Genomic DNA, 23,376 nt, shown 5'->3' on the forward strand with positions numbered 1-23,376 from the left:
GGTCCAGTCCGGCCAAACCCAAAGGTGGGCTAAGCTCTCGAGGGTTTCAGGACTCCATAGGCCTACTTCTCCTCGGGCCGGGTGGGGGGTGGTGGTTGGGGGATGTTCAGTGCAGATGTGCTTTCTGGTGTCAAGATTTGCGGTGGTCCAGGGCTATTGCAGTTTTCTTGCTTTCCAGCAGAAAGACGCTGCAGGAGGGGACCGGGGTTCAAGTTGTCAAACCCAAAGGGAGGCTCAACTCTTGAGGGTCTCTGCTCTTCAGGGGTACCATTGGTTCATTCTTACTTGGGCTATGGGGCTCGGGTGCAGTGTTGTTTTGTCTGGCAGGGTCACGCTGGTAGCCCTTCCAGGCTTTTGGAGGCTGGTCAGCTACAGGATGAGCCGTCTTTTGTGGAACTGTTGGGAAACAGCAGGCAGGGTTGGTGCAGGTCAGTCGCTGCTCCTCTGTTCTTGTGGCTCTTCGGTGTCCTTCTAGGGTCAGTAGAATTTACTTATCTGGTGACAGGGGCTCATCTAATAATAGATTTAGGGGCATTAAGGGGAGTGAAAGATAGTAGCCAATGGGCTACTTACCCTTGGAGTTCCCACACTTCCTATATGACCACTTACTGTTGGAAGTGGGCATAACCCTGTCCGAGAGTTCCTAATTTTGCCATAATCAAAATGGCAGTATTTTCCTGGAGTGGGGCAAATCAGACAGCTCCCCTTGGGGGGGGGGGTCTGACCTGGGGTGCACTTCCACGCCTCCTAGCATAGCTAATTTCCCATCTATGCTGGTGTCAAATGGGCCTCAGGGGAGGGAGTGACATACTGTGGGTCTGGGGGATGCCTGGGTTGCATATTAAAGGTGGCAGAGCCTTTGAAGTCCCTGGCTTTGGTATGCTAAATCACTACCACCCTGCTGGAGGAAGTGTGAACACCTTCCTCTGGAATAGGCATTGATTCTGGCCTAAGAGCGTGCGCTCTCACCTGCAGGGGTCAAAAACTGGTCTGTGCTGGAAGGCTGGACTCTACCTGTCTGCCAGCATACTATAGGACTAGGAAGTTTCAGTGGGTACCTCGGAAGTACCCTCTGGGTGCTTGTATTAATAAATCCATGAGTGGAATTGGTGTGGGTTTATTGATGTGAAGTCTTTGATACCAAACACTATAGATTTCAATAAAGCCAATAAGTAGTTGGGAAACTCGTGTTGACCAGTGCCCAGTAGATACCTTAGGACGGCTTCCCTGTTCACCTGTAATGTCTAAGAACTGACTTAGACATCAATGGGCATATGTTCTCATGCAGATATGTACACACATGTAGTATAGTGCACGGTGCCTTAGTGCTGTAAGGCCTGCTGTAGGTGTAACTTACAAAAATTGCATGCTTTGTCTGCCGGCATGGCACACAGGATGTGTACCATGTCATGTTTTTACATTTGTCGGCACCATGTCACACAGACTGCAATGGCAGTTGGCATGAGAGTGGCGAGGGGCCCCTTATGGTGGCACGAAACATGCTGCAGCCCTTGGCGACCCTCTTTAGTACCCATGTCCTAGTTATCAGGGGTACAGTTTAGTAGGGACTTACAGGGGTGCTAAAGGTACTGACAATTGGGGAATAATTGCATAGTATTAGGGAAAGAGATGTGGCACTGGGGGTCCTGCAGGAGGGTGAAGTAAAGAGTGTATATGTACATATATAGTAAAGAAATTAGATGTCCATGTAGTGTATATACATATTTACAATATATATTACTACAACGGCCACAGGCCATAGGCTTCCGGGGAGGGCACATTTGAATCTACAGCACTACATGCCATGAACAGATGTCTACTGGGTAAGTAACATTTTCCGTTCAATGGCATGTATAGCTATAGATACACATGCTTTGCGTAGACTGTAAAGCAGTCTCCTCCCAAAACAAGCGGTGGCTAGCCTGTGTGAGTTGGAGTAGTTTGAAATAGTGTTCTAAGCACTGCCTGTTCAACGTCTGCTTGTTGACGAGAGAATACATCCCCATAGTAGTGTTTAATAAATGTGTGTGGTGTAGACCATGTGGCTGCTCTACATATGTCTGCCATTGGTATATTCCCTAAGAATGCCATAGACACAAATTTTTTCCTAATGGAATGTGCTTTAGAAGTTACTGGTAACTGTCTTTTAGCTTTAAGATAGCAAGTCTGAATACACTTCACTATCCATCTGGCTAATCCAGTTTTTGAAATAAGATTACGTTTGTGAGGCTGTTGAAAAGCCACAATGTTGCTTGGATTTTCTGAAATCTTTTATTTGTCTATATAGTACATGAGAGCTCTTTTAACTTCAAGGGTGTGAACAGCTCTTTCAGCATCTGAATCTGGCTGTGGAAAGAAGAATGGCAATTCCCCTGACTGATTGATATGAAAAGGTGAAACCACTTTTGGTAGCGATTTTGGATGTGTCCTAAGAACTATTTTGTTTTTGTGAATTTGAAAGAAAGGTTCTTCTAAAGTGAATGCTTGAATTTCACCAACTCTTCCTAAAAAAGTGATTGCTACTAAGAAGACAACCTTCCATGATAAAAACTGAAGAGGGTAAGAATGCATGGGTTCAAATGGTGGCCCCATAAATCTTGTGAGTACAATGTTAAGATTCCACACAGGGGCTGGTGGAGCTCTAGGTGGAATAACCCATTTAAGACCCTCTATAAAAGCCTTTATAAGAGGAATCCTAAACAGGGAAGTATTGCTGTTAATGTTAATTGTATCCTAATACAGGAGTATGCGAGGTTTGCTTTTTGTAAGTGTAGCAAATACCAAACAATATCCTGTATTGAAACTTTAGGTGGGTCAATGTTTTTAGGCTGACAATAGTAGACAAAACACTTCCATTTAGCTGCATAACACTGTCTAGTTGTGGGTTTGCGTGCTTCCTTTAGAATATCCATACATTCAGACGGTAGTTGTAAGTAGCCAAACCCTATGACTTCAGGAGTCAAATCGCCAGGTTCCGTATGCTGGAATTTGGACGTCTGATTTGACCTCTGTTTCGAATCAACAGATCTGGTCTGTTTGGTAGTTTGTACTACAGACAGATCCAACAGTGCTGTGTACCAATGTTGACGTGCTCCCGCTATGAGTATCATGGTGAGCGAGGCTTGTTTCATCTTTTTGATCAAAAATGGAATTAGTGGGAGGGGTGGAAAAGCATAGGCAAATACCCCTGACCAAGTCATCCATAGAGCTTTGCCCTTGAATTGAGGGTGTGGGTACCTGGATGCGAAGTTTTGGCATTCTGCATTTTCTCTTGTGGCAAAAAGGTCCATGTCTGGGGTTCCCCACATCTGGCGGAATTGTTGAATCACCTGTGGGTGAATCTCCCACTCCTTTACTTGTTGCTGCATCCTGCTTAAGAGTTGATTGTGTATCCCTGGAATATACTCTGTCAGTAATTGAATGTGATTGTGAATTGCCAGTTTCCAAATTGCCTGTACTAAAAGGGACAATTGAGATGAGTGTCCCCCCCCTCTATTTTTGCAGATAATACATTGTGGTCATATTGTCTGCCCTTATTAACACAATCTTGTGTGTGATTTGTGTCTGAAAGGTTTTGAGCGCTAGGAATACTGAAAGTAATTCCAAGTGGTTTATATGATGTTTGTTGAATAGAGTCCCATTCCCCCTGTATAGTGAGGTTGTTAAGATGAGTTCCCCAACCTATCATTGATGCATCTGTTGTGATTGTGGTCTGAGGTACAGGGTCCTGAATGGGCCGCCCCTTTGATAGGTTGGTGTAATTCCACCATTGCAGAGAGCGGGGAGTCTGGCGGTCCAACAACACTAGATCCTGAATTTGACCCTCTATCTGAGGCCATTGTTGAGAAAGACACTGCTGTAGAGGTCTCATTTACAGTCTTGCATTGGGTTCTCATGCTATGCATGAAGCCATCATTCCCAATAGTTTCATCACTAACTTTACTGTGCAAGTGTGGTTGTATTGCAGTTGAGATGTAAGATGGTGAAATGCTTGAATCCTTACTGGGTTTGGGTATGCTAATCCTAATTGAGTGCTCAGAATTGCTCCCAGATACAGCTGTATTTGAGGTGGCTGCAGGTGAGTGTTGCGGTAATTAATTGTGAATCCTAGGTTGTGTAGGATGTTTATGGTATATTGAGTGTGTTGTTGACAAATTTGAATTGTATCGGCTTTTATGAGCCAGTCATCCAGATATGGTAAGACATGTATGTGTTGTGTTCTGAGGAATGCTGCAACCACTGCTAAGAATTTACACCCTTGTTGCTGTTAACCTGAATGGCAGTGCCTTAAATTAGTAATGCTTTCCTGCCATAATAAATCTTAGATACCTTTGATGTGCTGGATGTATGGGAATGTAGAAATATGCATCCTTGAGGTCTAATGCTGTCATGTAATCCTGTTTTTGTAGTAGGGGAATGATGTCTTGTACAGTGACCATATAAGTGTTCTGAAAGGATGTATAGAATGAGGGGTCTGAGATCTAAAATTGGTCTGAGAGTATCATCTTTCTTTGGTATGAGGAAGTATAATGAAAATACTCTGGACCCCTGTCGGAATATAGGTACTATCTCTAGTACTATCTCTACTAGAGATTGTACTTCCGGTTTTAATAGAGTGAGATGTTCCTGAGTGAGTCTTTGTGAACAAGGGAGGGGGGATGTTTGGTGGAGTAGAGCTGAGCTCTAGACAATAGTCATGTTGGATAATTGATAAAACCCATGGATCTGTGGTGATGTTGTGCCATTGTGGGTAAAATGTTGCCAGTCTTCCTCCTACAGGAGATGTATGCTCTGTGGGGATTTGTAAGAAGTCACTATTTTGCTGAGGTGGAGAAACCTCTGGGAGCTGCTGATTTACCTCTTCCCCTATAATTAAATCCTTTGTAAGAGCCTCTGAATTAACCTCGGTTATAGAAATGAGGCCCGTGTCTTTGTTGAGAGGTAGATGGTTCTGTGGTAGATGGTTTGAAACCACCCCTAAACTGTGGCCTACGAAAAGTGACCATAGTTAGCGTGGTGTATAACGCACCCATAGTTTTATCTGTCTTCGAGTCTTTTTTTAATTTATCTTTTGTGGTATCAACCTCTGGCCCAAATAGATGTTCTTTATCAAAGTGCATGTTTAATACTGGTTGCTGTATCTCTATCTTAAAGCCCGAAGCTCGTAGCCATGCATGTTTCCTAATGATTATGCTGGTGTTGACTACCCTTGCTGCTGTATCAGCTGCATCTGTGGCGCATCTAATTGCGTTGTTAGAAATAGCCTGTGCTGCTAGTATTGCTGTCCCCGTTTTGATGTTCCGGTGGAAGATATTGTAACAAGTCTTCAATCTGATCCCAAAGAGCCCTGTCATACCTTGCTAGTAGTGCTTGGGAGTTTGCAATCCTCCAATGGTTAGCAGCTTGAGTAGCAACTCTTTTACCCGCTGCATCAAATGTCTGATTTTCTTTGTCTGGAGGAGGAGCATCTCTTGTAAACTGGATATTGGCTCTTTTTCTTGCTGCACATACCACTTTAGAATCAGGTGGTAATTCTGTCCTAATAAAAACTGGATCAGAGGGTGCAGGTTTATATTTTGTATCCACCCTTGGTGTAATAATTATTGCTTTTACAGGTTCTTTAAAAATGTCTTCAGCATGTCTAAACATACCTGGAAGCATAGGGAGACACTGATACTCTTTGTGAGTATATGTTAGAGCGTGAAATAGAAAGTCATCCTCAATAGTATCTGTATGTAACTGTATTTTATGATACGCAGCTGCTCTAGCTATACCTTGATTATAAGCAGTGGTATCTTCAGGGGGAAATGGTCTTGCTGGGTATAAATCTTTATCATTAGGGAGAATTTATATCCCATGAGTTTACCTCTTGTTGAAAATCAATTAGGTCATCTGTATGTGGTGATGTGCATGATTCCTGTATACAAAACTGTGTTGAGTGTGTAGGTGAAGGTGGTGGGGTAGCAGGAAGGATAGGAGAGTGCGGTGGTGAAGGCTGAGGGTGCTGGATTGCCTTTTGTTTCTCCTTCTCTTTAGAGACCTTACTAGGTGGAGGCCCAGCATCCAAAGTCTCATGAAAAGTCAGTTTTCTTTTTATTGTTGGAAGAGGAGAGGCTATGAGCCTTCCTGTTTCTTTGTGTATATAAATCTTGCACTGTTTAGCGTCTGTAACCTGTAATATAGGTTATATCTCTGATGACACCTCAGTAGCTGGAAAATATTTACTACCAGCAGTTTTTGATTCTGAAGACTTGGATACGGAGTGCTCGACTCAGACCGAAAAAGTCTGCTCCGAAAGTGCTTTTAATTTTTTCGGCTCTAATGTGAAAAAATCCGATTTTCGGCTCGGTACCGAAACAGATGTGGCTGGCTGTTTGGTATATGCCAAGTGCACTTTGGTCTTTTGTTCGGTGGCGAACCCGAGGGTTGGTCATATGAAGGTATTTTTTGGGTCCGACCATGGCCCGAAGGCAGTGGAGGACCGAAGACCGATGCAGGACTCTTTTTAATTGTCTTTCTTTGGCTTTGTTTTGCAGAATATCTTGGCTGTTGACACTGGAATCTGGATTTGAATCGGAATGGGGTCTCTACGCGCTGTCCTATTTCTTCTTTTTAGATGGATATGTGTCCAGTTCACAGAACTGCGAGGTGGAATGATTGGTAAGGAATCTGCAGCTAGAAAGGTTATCCACCAGAAGGAATATGTTACTTATCCCTGTCAGCATCTGTTGTTTTCATGTAGTGTTGTAGATTCACAAGCTGCCATCTAATGTTGGGCCCAGACATTGTTTTTCTTCAAAGAAGTCTTTCTAGCCACAAAGTCTCTGTGACGACTCCTCTCAATATGGGTGTGCTGGTCATCGACTTCATTGTGAATTATTTTTTGTTTTTTTACCCCCAATGGGCGAGTAGTGTGTACAGAAAAGAAAAGTGAGCTTGCAAGTAAAAAAAGAAATGTATTAAGAGAAATATAGCCTCACTAACCACTGCCTCTGTGTTTAAGGAGGGTGGGGGAGATGTGAATCTACAGCACTACATGCAACAAACGGATGCTTTCAGGGTAAGTCACATATTCACTTCATAGCATATGTGGCTGTAATCACATATGCTGTACAAAGATTGAATTGCAGTAATCCTCTAAGTGCATGGCTAGCCAGTGAATGTTGCAGAGGTATGAAAAAGTGCTGAGGACAGCTTAACCAACTTTGGTCTGCTCTTGACAGGTTGTCCATACAGTAATGTTTTGAAGTGTGTGAAGTGGACCAAGTGGCAGCTTTACAGATGTATGCTATGGGTATGTTCTTCAGGAAGGGCACAGTAGTACCATGTTTGCAGGTGGAGTGTGGCCGGGATGGGAAGTTAGGGTCCTCTTAAGTATTGTATTGCCAGTCTGGATGCATTTAACTATCCACCTGGCAATCCCTGCCTTTGAAATGGCATGTTCTTTATAAGGTTGGGAGACAGCTACAAACAGCTGTTTTACGAAGGGTTTGTTCCTGTCAATATAATACATTACAGTACATTTAACGTCAAGAGTGTGGAGTAATCTTTCAGCTACGGAGTCAAGTTGAGGGAAGAAGACTGCAAGCTCAATAGATTGGTTAAGGTGAAAAGGAGAGACCACCTTAGGCAAAATCTGGGATTGGTTCTGAAAACCACTTTGTCCTTGGAAAAACTACTACTGAAGAGAGAGGACCTGCAATTCACTGATGTGTCTAAGTGAGGGGACTGGGACGAGGAAGGCAACCTTCCAGAAGAGGAACTGCAGGGGGCATGAATGCATGGGCATTAGTCTGGTAATGATTCCAGATTGGGACAGGGAGGACCTTAAGTGGGATTACCGGCTCGAGGCTCTTCATGAAAGCTTTGGTCACAAGGATTTTCAAGAGAGAGGAGTATTCCCTCTTTTGAGTGAATGTCACAATATAGTGCTGCCTGATTGAGGTATAAATAAACCCAGACTTTTGAAGGTATAGGCAATTACAAATAATTTCGTGCACTCTGGGGTTGAGTGGATTAATGTTGCTCAGGGTACAGTAATGCACAAAACATTTCCGCTTAGCAGAGAAGTAGGTGAGTGTGGTGTGGGATATTTGCCTCTGCTTCCTGACCACATATGAAATTAGAGAGAGAGAAGCAAAACTGTAGGCGAAGATCTCCGACTAATTGATCCACAATGCATTGACCACAGACTGGGGGTGTGTGAACCTGCTGACGAAGTTTTGATATTTCACATTTTTTAGGTGTGGCAAAGAGTTCTATATCTGGGGTGTCCCACCTAAGGAAGTAGAAGAACAGGACTTGAGGGTGGAATTTCCACTTATGGACTTGTTGCTGCGTCCTGCTGAATAGGTCTGCAAAGCTGTTCACCCCTAGTAAGTATTCTGCCAGGACAAGAACCCGGTGATGGTTAGCCTAGCACCAAATCTGTTGGCCTAGGGTGACAAGGAAGGGGAGCCTCCCTGACTCTCCAAACGGAACATGGCAATCATGTTGTCGGTATGTACCAGGCCTATTTTGTTTTCGATATGAAGGATAAACACCTTGAGAACTAGTTGAATGACAAAAATGTCCAAGTGGTTGATGTAGAGACCCCGTAGATGAGGTGCCCACGGACCTTGGACTGTCATGTTGTTTAGAAGCGCCCTCCCACCCTTCCAGCTGGCTAGGGATGCACCTGTAGCAATGATCACCTGCGGGGCAGGGTGTGTGAAGGGCCTACCCTGCAAACAATTGTTGCTGTTCCACCACTGTAGTGATGGATGGTGGCCCTTACAGTACATTCTCTATGTAATCATCCACTTGTGACCGCTGACTGGAAATGCATTCCTGAAGCAGGCACATATGAAACCTGGAATGAGGCACTATAGCAGTGCATGAGTCCATCATGCCTAGCAGGTGCATATCATTATGAACTGATATGTGGCTAAAAAAAGGTAGCAGTTGGTAGAACGCCTGCACCTTTGAGAGCTGGGAAAGGCTTTTTCCACTATTGAACTGAGGACTGCCCCAGGAAGGTTAGAATCTGAAGTGGTTCCAAGTGGGACTTTGTGGCATTTACTGTGACCTCTAAGCTGTGAAAGAAGGAAACTGTTGTCTGGGTGGGGAAGCTAGGCATTTGTGCCTGCTTGCACTCTTGATGAGCCAGTTGTCAAGGTAAGGGAACACATGGACTCCCTTCCTCCTCAGATGAGCAGTCACCTCTGCTAAACACTTGATGAAAAACCTTGGAGCTGTGGTGACCCTGAAAGGTAGATTTTGAATATGAAGCGTTGACCACTTACCATAAAACAAAGGTAGCGGTGATGAGCTCAATGAATCAGTAACTGAAAGTAGGTGTACTTCAATTCTAGGATGTAATGAAGTCTCCTTGCAGCAGCAAAGGAAACATCCTCTAGGGGGACCATAGGGAAATGTTCTGATAGGATGTATCTGTTGAGAGGAGGGAGGATGAGGATTTGTCTGAGAAAGCTGTCCTTTTTGGGGATGAGGAAGTATAGGGAATTCATCCTTTTGCCCTGGTTATGTGGCAGCACTGGCTCGCTGACTCCTTATGACAGGAGCTCCTGAACCTCTTCTTGGAGGAGCCAGAGATGTTTTCGGTGCTGAGGGTGTAGGTGTGAGGAGGGATGTTTAATGGGGTAGCTATGAGCTCTAGCCAAGGTCTAGGCAGTAGCTGTGCTCTATGACAGACAGGATGCACTTGTCCATATTGGGGAAAAAATCCTCGAAGTTTTCCACCAACAAATGTTTCAACCCTTTGGGTTGCTGCCTCTAAAGGAGCCCCCCTAAGAAGCCTCTACCACTGTGCTGTTGATAGGAATGCTGCCTCCCTTGGTTGGAGTAGGTGGGATATGTGGAAGTGGTCTTTGAGCCTCCTTTGGAGTGTTAATGCAAAAATAGCTCTATTGCCACTGCAGTCTCTGTGTCCTTTTCAAATCTTTTCAAGCACTGTGTCCACCTGAGGTCCAAAGAGGTGCTCCTTATCGGACAACTGGTAGATGAGGTGCTGCTGCACCTCAGGCTTGAAACCGGGCACGCATACTCAAGAATGGTGCTGCAAGTTAACAAAGGTGTTGACTACCCTTGCAGCGGTATCAGCTGTATCCACGGCACACCATATTTTGGCATTCAAGATGCTCTTTCCTTCCTTAATTAGCTATTCCCACCTCTTAATTCAGAAGCCTGAGATTTCACAGGGTCTTAAATATATCAGGGGCAGATCTGAAACACCCCCTTCAGCAGGGGGAGATACTACTCAAAGAGCTCTATTTTAAAAATGTCTCTGGCAGAAAATCATCTTCCTCAGCGGTGGTGTATAGGTCTACCTTATGGTAGGCAGCTGCACGCTGGATAACACTATGGTACGCTGTAGGGTCATCTTGGGGGTGAGGCCATGACTCGGATATGCTCTAGGTCTGAGTCTATGGGCGGGTCTACATTATAATCCTCGCAGGGAGCACCAAAAACACAAGGGTAGACAGATGCAGAGTCTTTGGATGCTGAATAAAGGCTAGGGCTACCGGTGTTGGAGTAAGGCTCCAGTGATCATTGTGAGAAAGCATGGGAGACGAGAAAGAAGGAGGTGGAGGCGTGTATGGAAGAAGAGGAGGGGGTGGTCATGGCGGAGGAAGAGGTGGAAGTGGTTGTGACGGAGGAGGAAAGTTGTCCTTAGGCCTCTTGGGTGACCCGTGCATGTCTGATGGTTGGGCCTTCTCAGTGGTGAAGCTTCTGTTTCTGATTACCGCAATTTTGATGAGTTTGTGGGTGGATGACAATTTTCTGTTGTCTCTCATCCAACTCCTCCTGAAACCTCTTGAGGATGGGACGTTCCTTTACGCTGAGAGTGACAGACTTGGAGACTTGGATGCTGAAGATGGCTTGGATGGCGAGGATGTCTTTGGCTACACTTGGGGTTGATGCTGGGGAGTCTTTGGCTTCAAAGGTGCCACTGATGTGTTGGCGCCGACATCTGCTTTCGTGGTCCAGAATTAGGGTCTTTGACAGAGTCATTTTTTAGCTCCAAGCCCTTACTTCAATGTTGACCACTGCTGGAGGGCAGTGGTGCACCTGAAGGTGGTAGCAGTTCTAGCAATGGATTCGAAGCCTGAACCCCAAAAGGGTGGTGCTCAACTACAACAAGTGGCTGCTTGTGATGGGTGAGTGGGACACGGACATTGAATGAAGTCATACGCGACGTCTTGACAAGTGGGTCAGAGCCAACGAAGGTGGAAAGGGCACCCTTGGGGTGGTAAATGTTTTTTTTGCTGCGGAATGCCAAGCAGCAGTCACAGAGGCTCTCGTCGTGGTCCAGCGAGAGGCACAAATTACAGATGGTGTGGAGGTTGGCACAGGGATACTTGGTGACACTGGGGGCATCTCTTGATGGCCATCAGTGGCATCATTTCGAGAATGTCTTCATTCTCTGAAGGGAGCGCGGAGCATGCGGTGACCCGAAGGTCCCCGAGGGCTGGGAGGCCCAGGTGCTCATGGATGAGGTTGGCACTAAAGTTGAAAACTATGAGAAGATTATTGCGACTGGGTGGGCGTTGGTGGACTCTGAGCCACAATGGGAACTGGCAAACGTGTTGATAGCACACTGGATTACGTCCAAACCTCATGGCGGACAAAAACAGACTAACAATGGAATCAGTGACCATGCACTTTTATATACTGAGGACAAGCATTGAGGCCTCTTGACTCAAAAGAATGCTTTGAAGAAAAATAACTTGCAACGTCTGAGTCCAACACTAGATGGCACTGCTACAAACAGATAGTTACCAAAGGTAAATAACTTGCCCTTCTGATGGATACGTCTAACCGCAGATCCTCAACTTGTGGATAAATACCAAAGCAGTACCTACCAAGTGATGGATATGAATTGGCTCATGTAAAAAAAATCCTGCAGGACCTAGTAGGCAGCAAGCCCCTCTCTATGGGCTGGGCTGTTGAGGCAGTAATACTTGGTGAAGGTGTGAACCAAAGCCAAAGTGGCTACCTGACATGTGTAAGAAACACACTCCATCTAATAGTGCAGTGGTAGCAGCTTTGACCTGGTGGAGTCAGCTCATGAGCATTCTGGAGGCTGCTTTGTAGCTAGTGCATAGCAGATCTTTATGAAGAGAACAATCCTTCGGGAGATGGACAGTTTTTAAATCGCCTTACTCTTTTTTGTTCCAAAAACACACCTAAACAGCTAATTGCCCATGTGATGTTCCTTGCTAATATCAACATAGAAAATCAATGCTCTCTTGGGACTCAAGCAATGGATTATCTTTTCCTCCTTAGAGGGATGAGGTGGGGCAAAGAGTGCCAGGAGGGTGGCAGCCTGACCAGCATGAAACTGAGTGACCATTTTAGGCAGAAAAGAGGCCGGGTCCTGAAAACCAGGTAATCAGGGAAGAAGGTGGTGAAGTTCACCCACACATCTAGTGTGTGGCTAACCGGTCTATGACAGCCTGCCACCACCAGGCAAGTGTCTGAGTCCATGGGGTGAGGGCCTTTGTGCTCTCAGGAGTCGTGGACAAAGGCTGATGTGGGTGGAGGTGCTTCACACCTTCCCGCTGCAGGAACAGCAACAGTTGGCAGTGAGCTAGTGTAGATGCCTTTCAACCAGGACGAGGCCCCACTTTTGGCAGCGGGTCCGGCGGGAAATTTAGTAAACACCAGGAATGTCTACCCCTCCTGGCAGAATCCTCCATCTTGCTTTGGACGGAGATAGCCACTAGGGTTAGGAATGTGCCCTCTTACCCAAAGGGAGTGGGCACAGGAAGGGTGTAGCCACCCTCAGGGTCAGTTGCCATTGGCTACTGCCCTCTGACCCCTCTAACACCCCTAAATCTAGTATTTAGGGGCACACCTGAACCTTGCTCTTCAGATACCAGGTGACCTAAAGAAAAAGAAGGACTGAAGAGCCGCACCAGCAGTGAAGACTCCGGACAGCAACTGACTTGGCCCCAGCTCTACCAGTTTGTCTGCAGCTTCAAGGCTCCTGCTACAAGAAGCCGATTCACCCTTCAGGACCAGCGACCATTACAAACCCCCAAGACTGCCTGCCTTCCCTAAAGACAAAGATCTCCCAAGGACAGTGGCCCTCTCTACAAAGAAACCTTCAACAAGGATTCCAGAACCCCCTGGTGGTGCTGGTGGTGCCCCCTTGGTGATTTCCTACACTTTGCCCAGTGCGCACCGTAACCCCCCCCCGAAGACTGGGACTGTAGTTATAGTACTTATGTAGTTATGTAAACTAAGTACTCCCCGCAACGCCCAACAGGACTGAATAGACTTCAATGAAAATTGCACAAAGTATCTACTTCTGACACTGAGAAGTATTACGTACCTGAAAACTGTTTTATCTATGAATTTCAAACAAAGTGCATTTGCACTTGTAAGTGATACATTCTTGAAACTGTACTTACCTGCAACAAAGATCCTTTTGGTTCTTGAAATAAAGAAACAATATATATTTTTTGATACATAAAACATTGGATTGGAATTAGTCATTGAGTGTGTGCCTCATTTTTTTGACTGTGCAACAAATGCTTAGCACTACCCAATGATAAGCCTAAGTGCTCGACCACACTACCACAAAAGAGAGCATTAGTATTATCTACTTTAGCCTCTGTAAAGCCTATGGAGATCCACTGGACTCTGTGCACACTATACCTTACTTTGGTGTAATATATACAGAGCCAGCTTCCTACAATAACAACCTCAGGATGCAGGTCTAAAGATGTCAACTGTCACTGTTCAATCACCAAGCTTCAAAATGCTAAGTGTGTAGGACGGGGTCCAGAACACTGCCCTGCTGTTATGACAGAAGATCCTCCTGAAAAAGCAGCTTGATCGGAGGACAGATACTCATGCCCAACATTCAGGATACCACACTCACCTCGGCCAATCCAGTGTTAAAAGGATGACTTGGGCTGGTTGTTCCTGATCTTCATCAGAACTTGGGGCAGGAGAGGCAGAAAGGCATACAAGAGCCCTGATCTCCACTGTAGACTGAAGGAATCCCTGAGAGAGCTGCTTTGCGAAATCCAGCATGCAGAAGTGCTGACATTGTACATCCTTGGTGGTGACAAAAATAATTAGCCAGAGACTCCATTGCTAGAAGGCGGCCCGTGCCACCACCGGATGTAACTGCCATTTGTGTTCTGCTAGCCACCTGTGATTCAGTTCATTCACCCTTGTTTTTAAAGCTCATGCCAAGTGGTTCATTACCAAGGGAATCACGTGGAGATCCAGACACTTCCACAGGTGCAATCACTCCTAGCATAGGGTCCAAAACCCCAACCCCCAGCTTGTTACAGTACCACATGGAGGTGGAATTGCCCCGGAACACCAGCACTAGTGGTCCCTTGTTGGTAGGCATGATTGTTTTCAACGCCAAGCGAATTGTTCTCAACTCCAACAAGTTGATGTGGAGTTGAGTCTACACCAGAGACCAGAGTCCTCTGATCTCCAAGTCTCCCAGAGGGGCACCCCAGCCTACCAGTGATGCATCTGTGACAATCGTCAGTTCTGGGTGAGGTAAGAAGAGGGGTCTTTCACTGTCCCAAATGCGTTCAAGTAGCCACCACTGCAGATATTTTGCAGTCCTCTATTTCTCTGATAATGGGCCCAATGGATTTCAGGTCAAACAGCAAAGCCTGCATGTGACATCAGGCATGTGGTACAAGTAGGATGCTGGACATCAACAATCCCAGTCATCCACACTGAGATCCAGGACAGAAGCTGAAACATCTGGACTATAGTATGAATGTCTTGGATTCTCCTTTGCAGGGCAAAGGCACAATAAATCATAGTGTCCAGAATACCTCCAATGAAAAGGTGCATCTGTGAAAGGATCCGGTGTGATATTTGTTTGGTGATAATGAACCCTTAAGATGATAGGAGGTTTGCTGTCATCTGGAGGTGGTTGATGACTGTCTGAGGGTAATTTGCCTTCAGCAGCCAATTTTTGATGTAGGGGACGTCGTTGATGAGTGTTGACCACCGCCATCACTTTTGTGAATATCCAAGAGGTGATGGTGAGCCCAAAGGAGAGCACTGTGAACTGAAAATACTCTTAACCCACAGTGAACAGTAAGCACCTAGTGTGGGACTGATGGATAGCTATATTAAAATAAGCATCCTGTCACCATCGAAGATCTAAAGTAGGACAAAGACCTCGGTCAGTCTTTGGCACAAGGTAGTAATGGAAGTAGCACCCAATTCCTACTGGTGAGAACGGAAACCTCTCTATGACCCTTTGGCCAAAAGGGCCTTTGGCCAAAAGGGACTACACTTCCTGCTGAAGACAGCAAGATGGTCCTCCATCAGCTACACTGAAGGTGATGGATTGAGCAGCAGGGCAAAAAGGAAGGGAAATGCAAAGCCCAGGTAGACAATGTACAGAACACAGTTTTCTGTTGTGATGGCCCTGCCACTGCTGTATCAAACAGCGGATCCTGACTTTGACAGGGTGGATGTGTGCCAGGAAAGACACAATAGGCAGCTGAAGGGGTGGGGAACTAAGCTACATGTTGTCCCTGCTGAACGCGTGGTCTACAGGAACTGTGGCCTCGGCCACAAAATGGATGAAAAGCCTGGTGGGCTGGAGGAGGTGTTTGACTTTCATGGACAGAAAAACCTCTACAGTAGGTACCAAGAGGGCACAGTTGCTGGTGGGAATTGGGTTGTTGGTGCAGACAAGTTAACAGAACATGCTGTGTGCTTAAAGCACTCTAAGGCTGAGTTATCTTCATTCCCATAAAGGCGGGATCCGTCGAAGGAGATGGCTATTAAAGATGCCTAGACAACGCCGGAGAAACCTGTCGCCTGTCACCCAGGCCTGGGAATGGAAAGCCACACTGGTGCCCATGGCCCGTCCCATGCAATTAGTTGTAAAGGCTTCTACTTGCCACAGCTCCCTCGACAGACCTGGAAAGACAGCGTGCATCAGGATAAGGAGTGGAATTAGCTCAAATGGAGACTAAGAGCGAGGCCAAGCAGCACACTGTCACACTTGAGAGTTCTCTGGAGTCCGAGGATGGGGGAAAGAGGATGTTTCCTGCTTAGATTTTTTATGTTCCTTCTTCGAATTATCCGAAGACTTCAACCACGATGAGGACAGTCAGTGGAAAGAACTTTAACAGGAACATAACCTTCCCCAAGTCACGCAGCCGAGTGTTCTTATGCTTGCTGTCCGAATGAGGCTGTGCATTCTCGAATGCCTTTTAGGTTCATCTGGGTGCAGTCGCTGTTGGCATCATGATAGGAACCCAGGCACCACAAACAGACATTGTGGGGGTCCGCCACAGACATTTCTGTGACAAAGTCCCAGCATGGTTTGAACCCTGTTGTTTTAGGGGCTGACATTTCCCTTGCACACTGGATAATTTATGAGGATGACTCTACTGAAAAGACCAGGGATAAGATCTGGATATATGCCTGAAGGAGCAAAATGAAAGTAACACACGTCCATGCACATGTGTGATGTTTATATGCAGTTACATATGTCACTTCTGGAGCAAAACGATGCCAGCGCATAGGCACATGACGTCACCTTCCTGTGTACATAGGTACTGCTGAAAAGTTTCTGGATCTAATCTAACACCTGGGGGGTATCCCCAAGATGAAGAATGTACGGTTAGAAGTATTCATCAGAAGCATGATTTTCTGGAAGTGTATTTCTCTTTGTGAAATTATGCTGGGATCCTGATTATGAGGAGCACCTTCATAATATGAAAAACGCATAGATTATAATTTGCAATGTTGGTTGTTCTCATGTAGAGCATATCATGTACGTGCACAGGCATTTACACATAAAAGAAACCTTTACCTGTTGCAGGATCAGAAGGAATGAGAACTCCTAGGGTTGTTGTTCCATCAGACCGTCTCCTTTCAAACTCCAACTAGAAACAAAATAAAAACGTTCATCACTAACACAACCAATTCAAACAGGATTCTTACAAGATTGAGAGCCTCTAAAGAAAACACACTGGGAGCTGCAACTGCCTGCACTAAAACCAGAAACTGTGCAGTCACAGGCTGGTAAATTAAAAAGATGAGCTGTTGGAAGTGCCTCGCCAGACGCTTTGTGTGGTAACAATCACACAAAAGACATGTAGTTTGTGAAGAGTTTAGGGATGGGTGTTAAATAGAATGTATCTGTGTACTCATTACTATTTAGCACACATTTTCTTCTGAAAAGTAACAAATGCTAGCTTTACTGAATGGAATGAAAGCATGACCAGTACTTATTATTTTTTTTTTTTTTGCCGAGTGGATTTCTACCATAAGTAATGAAGAGAAGACAGTGACAAAGCAAGAGTACCATGCACCTCAATGTAAGCAAGGTAAATTCCTGCTGCCTTCCTCTAACTTAGTTGATGCCCCTGAAGCCTTTAGTCATTGCCTGAATGAGCTGTTTCTTGCATTCACTATTGGCAATCATTCTGTCTCAACACAGACTATTTTAGCAACTCTTAAGTTGTGGGAAAAGGGAGTTTTAAAGAACAATGATCCATCAATTTTGGTGAAAAATGGGAAGATTGTTTGGAAGAAGGTTTAAATGACTGAAGAAATATTCAACTGACTGAATTGAGGACAGAGGCTGTTAAATTCAGAGATTTCAGAGACGGTCAGTGCTGCAGGATTTCTTGGTTTGACCATTCAGGCACCCTCCACCGAGTGCGGTACTGCTTTGGGACTCCATTCAATAGGTGAGGAATCCACAGGGAGTTGTATCCATCAGAAGAACGAGTTACTTACCTTCGGTAATGACTTTTCTGGTGGATACATTAGCTACCTGTGGATTCCTCACGGTCCCTCCCGCCTCCCCGTTGCCTCTCTGGTCTTACCAAGCTATCCTTGGGTGTGCTCCTCTTGGTATTTGAGGGCCTTCAGATATAATGTTTATATTTATGTGTTTATGTTCTAAAATAAAAATAAAAAAACATTTTACATTTTTGAATGATGTTTTTATCTTTTGATGTTATTAAATATTGTTATATGTTTGATTGTTTCAATGGCCTATTCGTCTCAGGGGCACATAAAAAATGTTGGTACTGACGTCGGCACGTCGGCGAGGACCGCCTGTATGACGTCAGACGGCGTCGCGTGGGCAATTGTGACGTCCTCGTCGACGTGCGGAAGCTAGTAAGAAGATTTCCGTTGAATGTTGGCGCACGGGGAGTATTCAATAGGTGAGGAATCCACAGGTAGTTGTATCCATCAGAAACAGATCTTTCCCAGGGGTCTTTCAGACCATTCTCCCATGGTGGTGACAGTCAGGAAACCAGCTGGTAGAGAGCAAGGTCTACCCAGGTTAAATCTGTGGCGGTTTCTCAAACACTCCTTCAGTGACCATATACATGACATCCTTTTTGATGACTTTGACCACAATGGAGGTGCTGTCTCTTCCCCAACTATGCCATAGGAAGCCTGAAAGCCGCTATCCCACTATCTTTTGACCGGTTGTGCATCATTCTCAAAAAGATCTCCGGCAAAGAGCCCCCGTGTGGGGCCCGTCAGGCATTGCAGTGCCGGTCTGACGAGGAGCTTGGCCCTATGATGAAGCATGTCACCGGAAGGTGAGTGAGGGCTCTTGCTTCGAAGAACTCTGTTTCCATTGAGTGCTGAACCACCCTTTAAAAGAAATCTTCCTGCATTTTTGGAACTGTGTGTACCTTATTTGATTTATTGACATCAAGTAAGGCACCTGGCTTTAATAGCTTCCCCCCCCCGACATCTTTAAGGGGTACTCCTCTGTGCGTGCCCCTCATCTGCTGACTTTATCAAAGGATGCCCTGGCGAGGTGCAGAATCCCTCCTGATCTAAAGGTGGTGGTGGTGGGGGGGGGGGGGGGGGGGGGGGGGGGGAGGAAATGTGGGGAGAGGCACCATGATGGTAATCCCCAAGCCCAGAACCACCTTCCCACAACAAGGAATGCACATTGTATCGTCACATAACATTAATAATTGTTTAAGTGAAAATACTTAGCAAAATATTAGCAACAAGACTAGTGACTGACCCGCTTGCTGGTCTATCTGGACCAAAATGGCTTCTTACCTGGGAGGAACACTAGACATTGCCTTTGTCGCCTTCACCTGGCACTGGCACGGAGAGACAAACTGCAGGAAGACAGTGCTGTGCTGTTAATTGATGGGGAGCAGGCATTCAACTCCGTCCACTGGACCTTCCTGTTAACAGTCCTTCGTAAAATGCAGTTGAGCCCATGGTTCACTGGCAGGGTAGAAACCCTTAAATACCTATGAGCACAGGTCAGGTTCAATGGAATTCTCTCTCTTCCCTTTTGGATAGAGTGGGTCACTTGAAAGGGATACCCGCTATCTTCACTGCACTTCGCTCTTGTGGTGGAGCCCCTGGAGCAGCTACTCAGGGTAGATGCTAGAATACAGGGATTCTGGTGGCATAGTGGGCTGGAAGACAGGGTCTCCCTTTATGCAGAAACTCCTATTTGTTCAACACCCTGTGACCACTAAACCCCACCTGATGAAAATTCCTTGGCTTTTTAGTGACGTGTTGGGCTCCAGGTGAAGTGGGGGAAGTCAGTATTGGTACTGGTGAAGAGGGGCTATAAGGTTGCATGGAGGGTGGACTAATGCTGGACTCCAGCTGAAGGGAGACAGTTTGTTCAACCTGGGTATGACTGTGGCTTTGACCCAACAGATGTATTGGGACTTATATTTGGCACCTTTACTTAGCAGGACGAAACATGACTGAGACGTGGGCGCCATTGCCACGGACCATGGCAGGAGGAGAGCACTTTTAAAAATAATTTCCCTCCCACGATTCCTTTACATTCTCAAGATTCTCCGTGTTGGGAGATGTGTGGAGGGGTGGTGTCTTTAGATCCTTGCAGGACCTGGTGGCAGTCTTTCACCGCCATCTCCATAGGCCACAATTTTATCGTTACCTACAGCTACAACGCGCTTTGGACATACCTCTAGACAAATTTGCCTCCCTCTCAGAAAGCAATCCGCTGGAAGGCCACCTCATACTTGACACACTTGGGAAAGGGAGCATCACCACACTACACAAATCACTTACTAATAATTCCCCAGTCCCTTTGTTCATGCAAAAAGTACAGTCATATTTGGGGTCCTGCAGGAGGAGGAATAGGTTAAAGCAAGGATGGTACAATGTAAGTTGGCGATATCAATGTGAGTCCGCTTAGTAGAATTTAAGTACCTGCATAAATTCTACTACTCCTCACACAGACTCTGGCAAATGGAAAGACAAGCAAGCCCAGTGTGCCACAGGTGTAAATCTTCTCTTGGGACCTTCATTCATACCTCTTAGGAGTGCCCAGTGATTGCATGATAATGGAAAGCCATTAATGACGTACTGCAAAATGAGATGTTCTAAACAGACCAATAGATCTGGACCTAAAGGTGGGCCTGCTGGATGCAATGGTTTCACTGGATGGGTCCCAGGGGGGCTTGATTGCTGGTAACCATGGGACACTTAGTGGCCAAAAGTGATACAGCCCATAGTTGGCAATAGGCTTGTGCCTCCTTAATTTCAAAAAGTGACAAATTGAATGAACCAATGTGCAGCCCTTGAGGCTTTGGTATGTAAAGCCAAGGGGTACACAAGAAATATCTTAAAATATGGTCTCCTTGGACTCAGGCTGCAGCAGCTAAGGGATAGGAGTTATGGCCTCAGTGTTTCTGATTCAACATAAACAGCAGTCTTGGTTGGGTAATGAGGATGGATATGATCAGTGTATTGCTGGCCTGAAAGGATTAACATGAGCTTTGGCACCATGTGTACTTGTAAAAGTGCATGTTTTTATATATAGAAAACCAATAAAGAGATTTTTTTTTTTAAAAGGCCTCAGATTCAGGGTGAATGGGATGATGGCATGTCAATAGACATCACAGAACTTGATCTGGAACATACAAAGAGGTTGACGTCACATGTCAATGTCATAGACTTCGACTGTGTACGTCACTGGTACCTCGACATTCATCTTCTTGATGCTAAACTTCTCAATATCTTATGTTATGGCACTGAATACGTCAGCATGCATTATGGCATTTTTCTTGAAACTGAAGACTCAGAGGCTGAATATCTTCATGTCAACCCTATGAGCATGACAGATTTCCTTAATGGCATACGGAAGCACTGAAAGCAGTCAGATTAATGATTGCTCTTATTTACTTATTTATACCTTGAGTGAGAGTCAAAAGAATAGACAAATAGGGGTGAGCTCAAAACAAATTCTCCCCTAGGTTCATCTATGCCTCTTGTTCCAAAAGCAGCTTCTGGGAGTTACCAGGACTGGTCTCTTCCCCTTAGCTTTATGCCCTCACAGTTTATAAGTGGCCATTTTGACACAGAACGGACACTGCTGCAAATAGTCATTTTCCAGAATCCACAAGACAGAGCTTGTGGATGTCCTTTTTTGTATTTTCCCTGCCACATTTCGGGCATTTGACAAAATGTGAAGGCATCCTTTTTGTGAGGTAATGCAGCATATTGTAAGGTTTTAGTTGTGCAACATCACTGTGTAATACACTTACCAACCCCTTTAGGACCCGTAGGTTTTGTTTGCCAAATCTTCAGCTCAACCCTGAGTACCTGTGGCTCAGAGCACCAAGGCTTACACAAAGGAAAAAGTGTAATACATTTAAACAGCATCAAAACAAATGAAGAAATCAACAAGACATCAAAGAATTCCAACACCAATTTATAAAAATAGACTACACAAGACACAATGAAAAAGATCCACCAGAGGGTTCCAGAGATGAAGAATTCACAAGGGATAATAAATCAAAGCATTTCATGCACCCACGAACAAACATTGGCAAATTCAACAAATTTGACACAAACGTTTTCACCAAAAAAATGGGCTAGCTGTATTGCTGTCACTTTAAGCGACCAACTCCAGTAGGGAGTCAGTCAGGGGGACCAGCAAGGCCTTTTGAATAAGTTGCCTTTACAGGTGAGGCAGTTTTCAGGCAGTTTCAGGCACTTTATACTCTTTGTAATGGATTCCTATGGAAGTGGTCGTGATGCAAAGGTTGAAGGATGCTGAAGATGCTCAAGAGTGCTGTGGATGCAATGCAGTTGATGGGAGCCTTCCTGCGGATACTCCTTAGTCCGCAAAGGAGGGTGAGTCGGTCCTGGTCAGTGGGTTGATGTCTCTCGAAGTACTGGCTGAAGCCCAGTCATCACAGGGCTATCAGTCATCCAGCTTTGCGGTCACAACCAAATATATCCCTGGCTGATAACTCTGATTCTAGGGGACCACACTACACTCTGACGACTCTCTTGGGCTCAGCAAACTCAGGGGCAACTTTCAGTATCTGACCTGGTCTCTGGTGTTGCACAGCAGTGGCAGCTTGAAGGTTCTGGGCTGCCAAATTGCCCCAGAAAGCTTCTCTGCTGAGTGTCTTTGTACTTGAACAGGAGGTCAGCTAACTGACCCTTGGAGTCTCTTGGCTTTAGCTAGTCTCTATAGACTATTTCTCCTTGAGCAGGACACAGCAGGCAGAGTCCTTCTCTTTTGCCAGCCACCAGGTTCAGAAGGTGCAGTCCACATGGGTGCAGCCTATCTTTCCCAGTTCCATGATGCAGTGTAGCAGTCCTTCTTCCAGTCCAGACGAAATCCGAGTTCTGGGTGTTAGGGGTGCCCTATTTATGTACAGAAAGTGCCCTCATAGTAGGATGTGGAAGTGTGGCACCTGACTATCCCAGGAATCACCATTCTTCCCATTGCAAAGATGGTAGAACCCCCCTCACTGCGTCCAGAGCTCGCTAGCCCAATCTATATGTGTGGCTGCATGCTCCTGAAAAACGGGTTTCACAACAAGTTTCCTCTCTTCTTCCCAGGAGGCAGTTAATCGGTCTAAACAATGGGACTGTCCCTCTCACAAGTGTTCCCCATTTTCTCTTCAAAGGCAGATTCAGCTTTGAAACTTGCTTTTTGGGCCAAAACCTGTGTGGCTTCCTGCACCTCTCTCTAGTGCAGGCCCCGGTTGTCTCCTTTCCTGATTGTCGGAAGCACATCTCTCCAAGAGGCCAGAAGTATGTCTCAGGTTCAAGCTTTATGTGCAATCGTTAAGGGCAGAGGAGACTGAAGGCAAAAAGTGACAACTTAATTAATGCTGTACACTTTAACTTGCAAAATTAATTTCAACCTGAAAATCAAGTCAGGCTTAATGTAACGAGTTGTCTGATACCTTGGCGTATCAACTTTGGTTGCACCGTACAGGAGTTAGCACAGCTGAGGAATCAGCATGTAACCCTGCACTCGCCAATGGGGCAACAAAGTCTTCAACAGTAACAAAAATGGTTTCATGCTTTTACTGACAGAACATGTAAAACACATTTTCTGCCCATGACATATGCTGCACCGAG

At 45.5% G+C, this 23,376-nt stretch overlaps 1 protein-coding gene across 2 annotated transcripts in view; it reads right to left on the reverse strand.

The window, feature by feature from the left end:
• The window catches only part of BRD7 (bromodomain containing 7), a 361,283-nt gene that overhangs the window by 205,909 nt on the left and 131,998 nt on the right, over window positions 1-23,376 (reverse strand). For both annotated transcript variants that reach the window (XM_069215540.1, XM_069215541.1), the window contains one exon: window positions 16,826-16,898. In XM_069215540.1, the coding sequence (XP_069071641.1) occupies window positions 16,826-16,898 (73 nt within the window). The remainder of the gene's footprint in view (window positions 1-16,825; window positions 16,899-23,376) is intronic.

This window comes from Pleurodeles waltl, chromosome 12 (genome assembly GCF_031143425.1).
Source record: "Pleurodeles waltl isolate 20211129_DDA chromosome 12, aPleWal1.hap1.20221129, whole genome shotgun sequence".
In the NCBI taxonomy this organism is placed as follows: Eukaryota; Metazoa; Chordata; class Amphibia; order Caudata; family Salamandridae; genus Pleurodeles; species Pleurodeles waltl.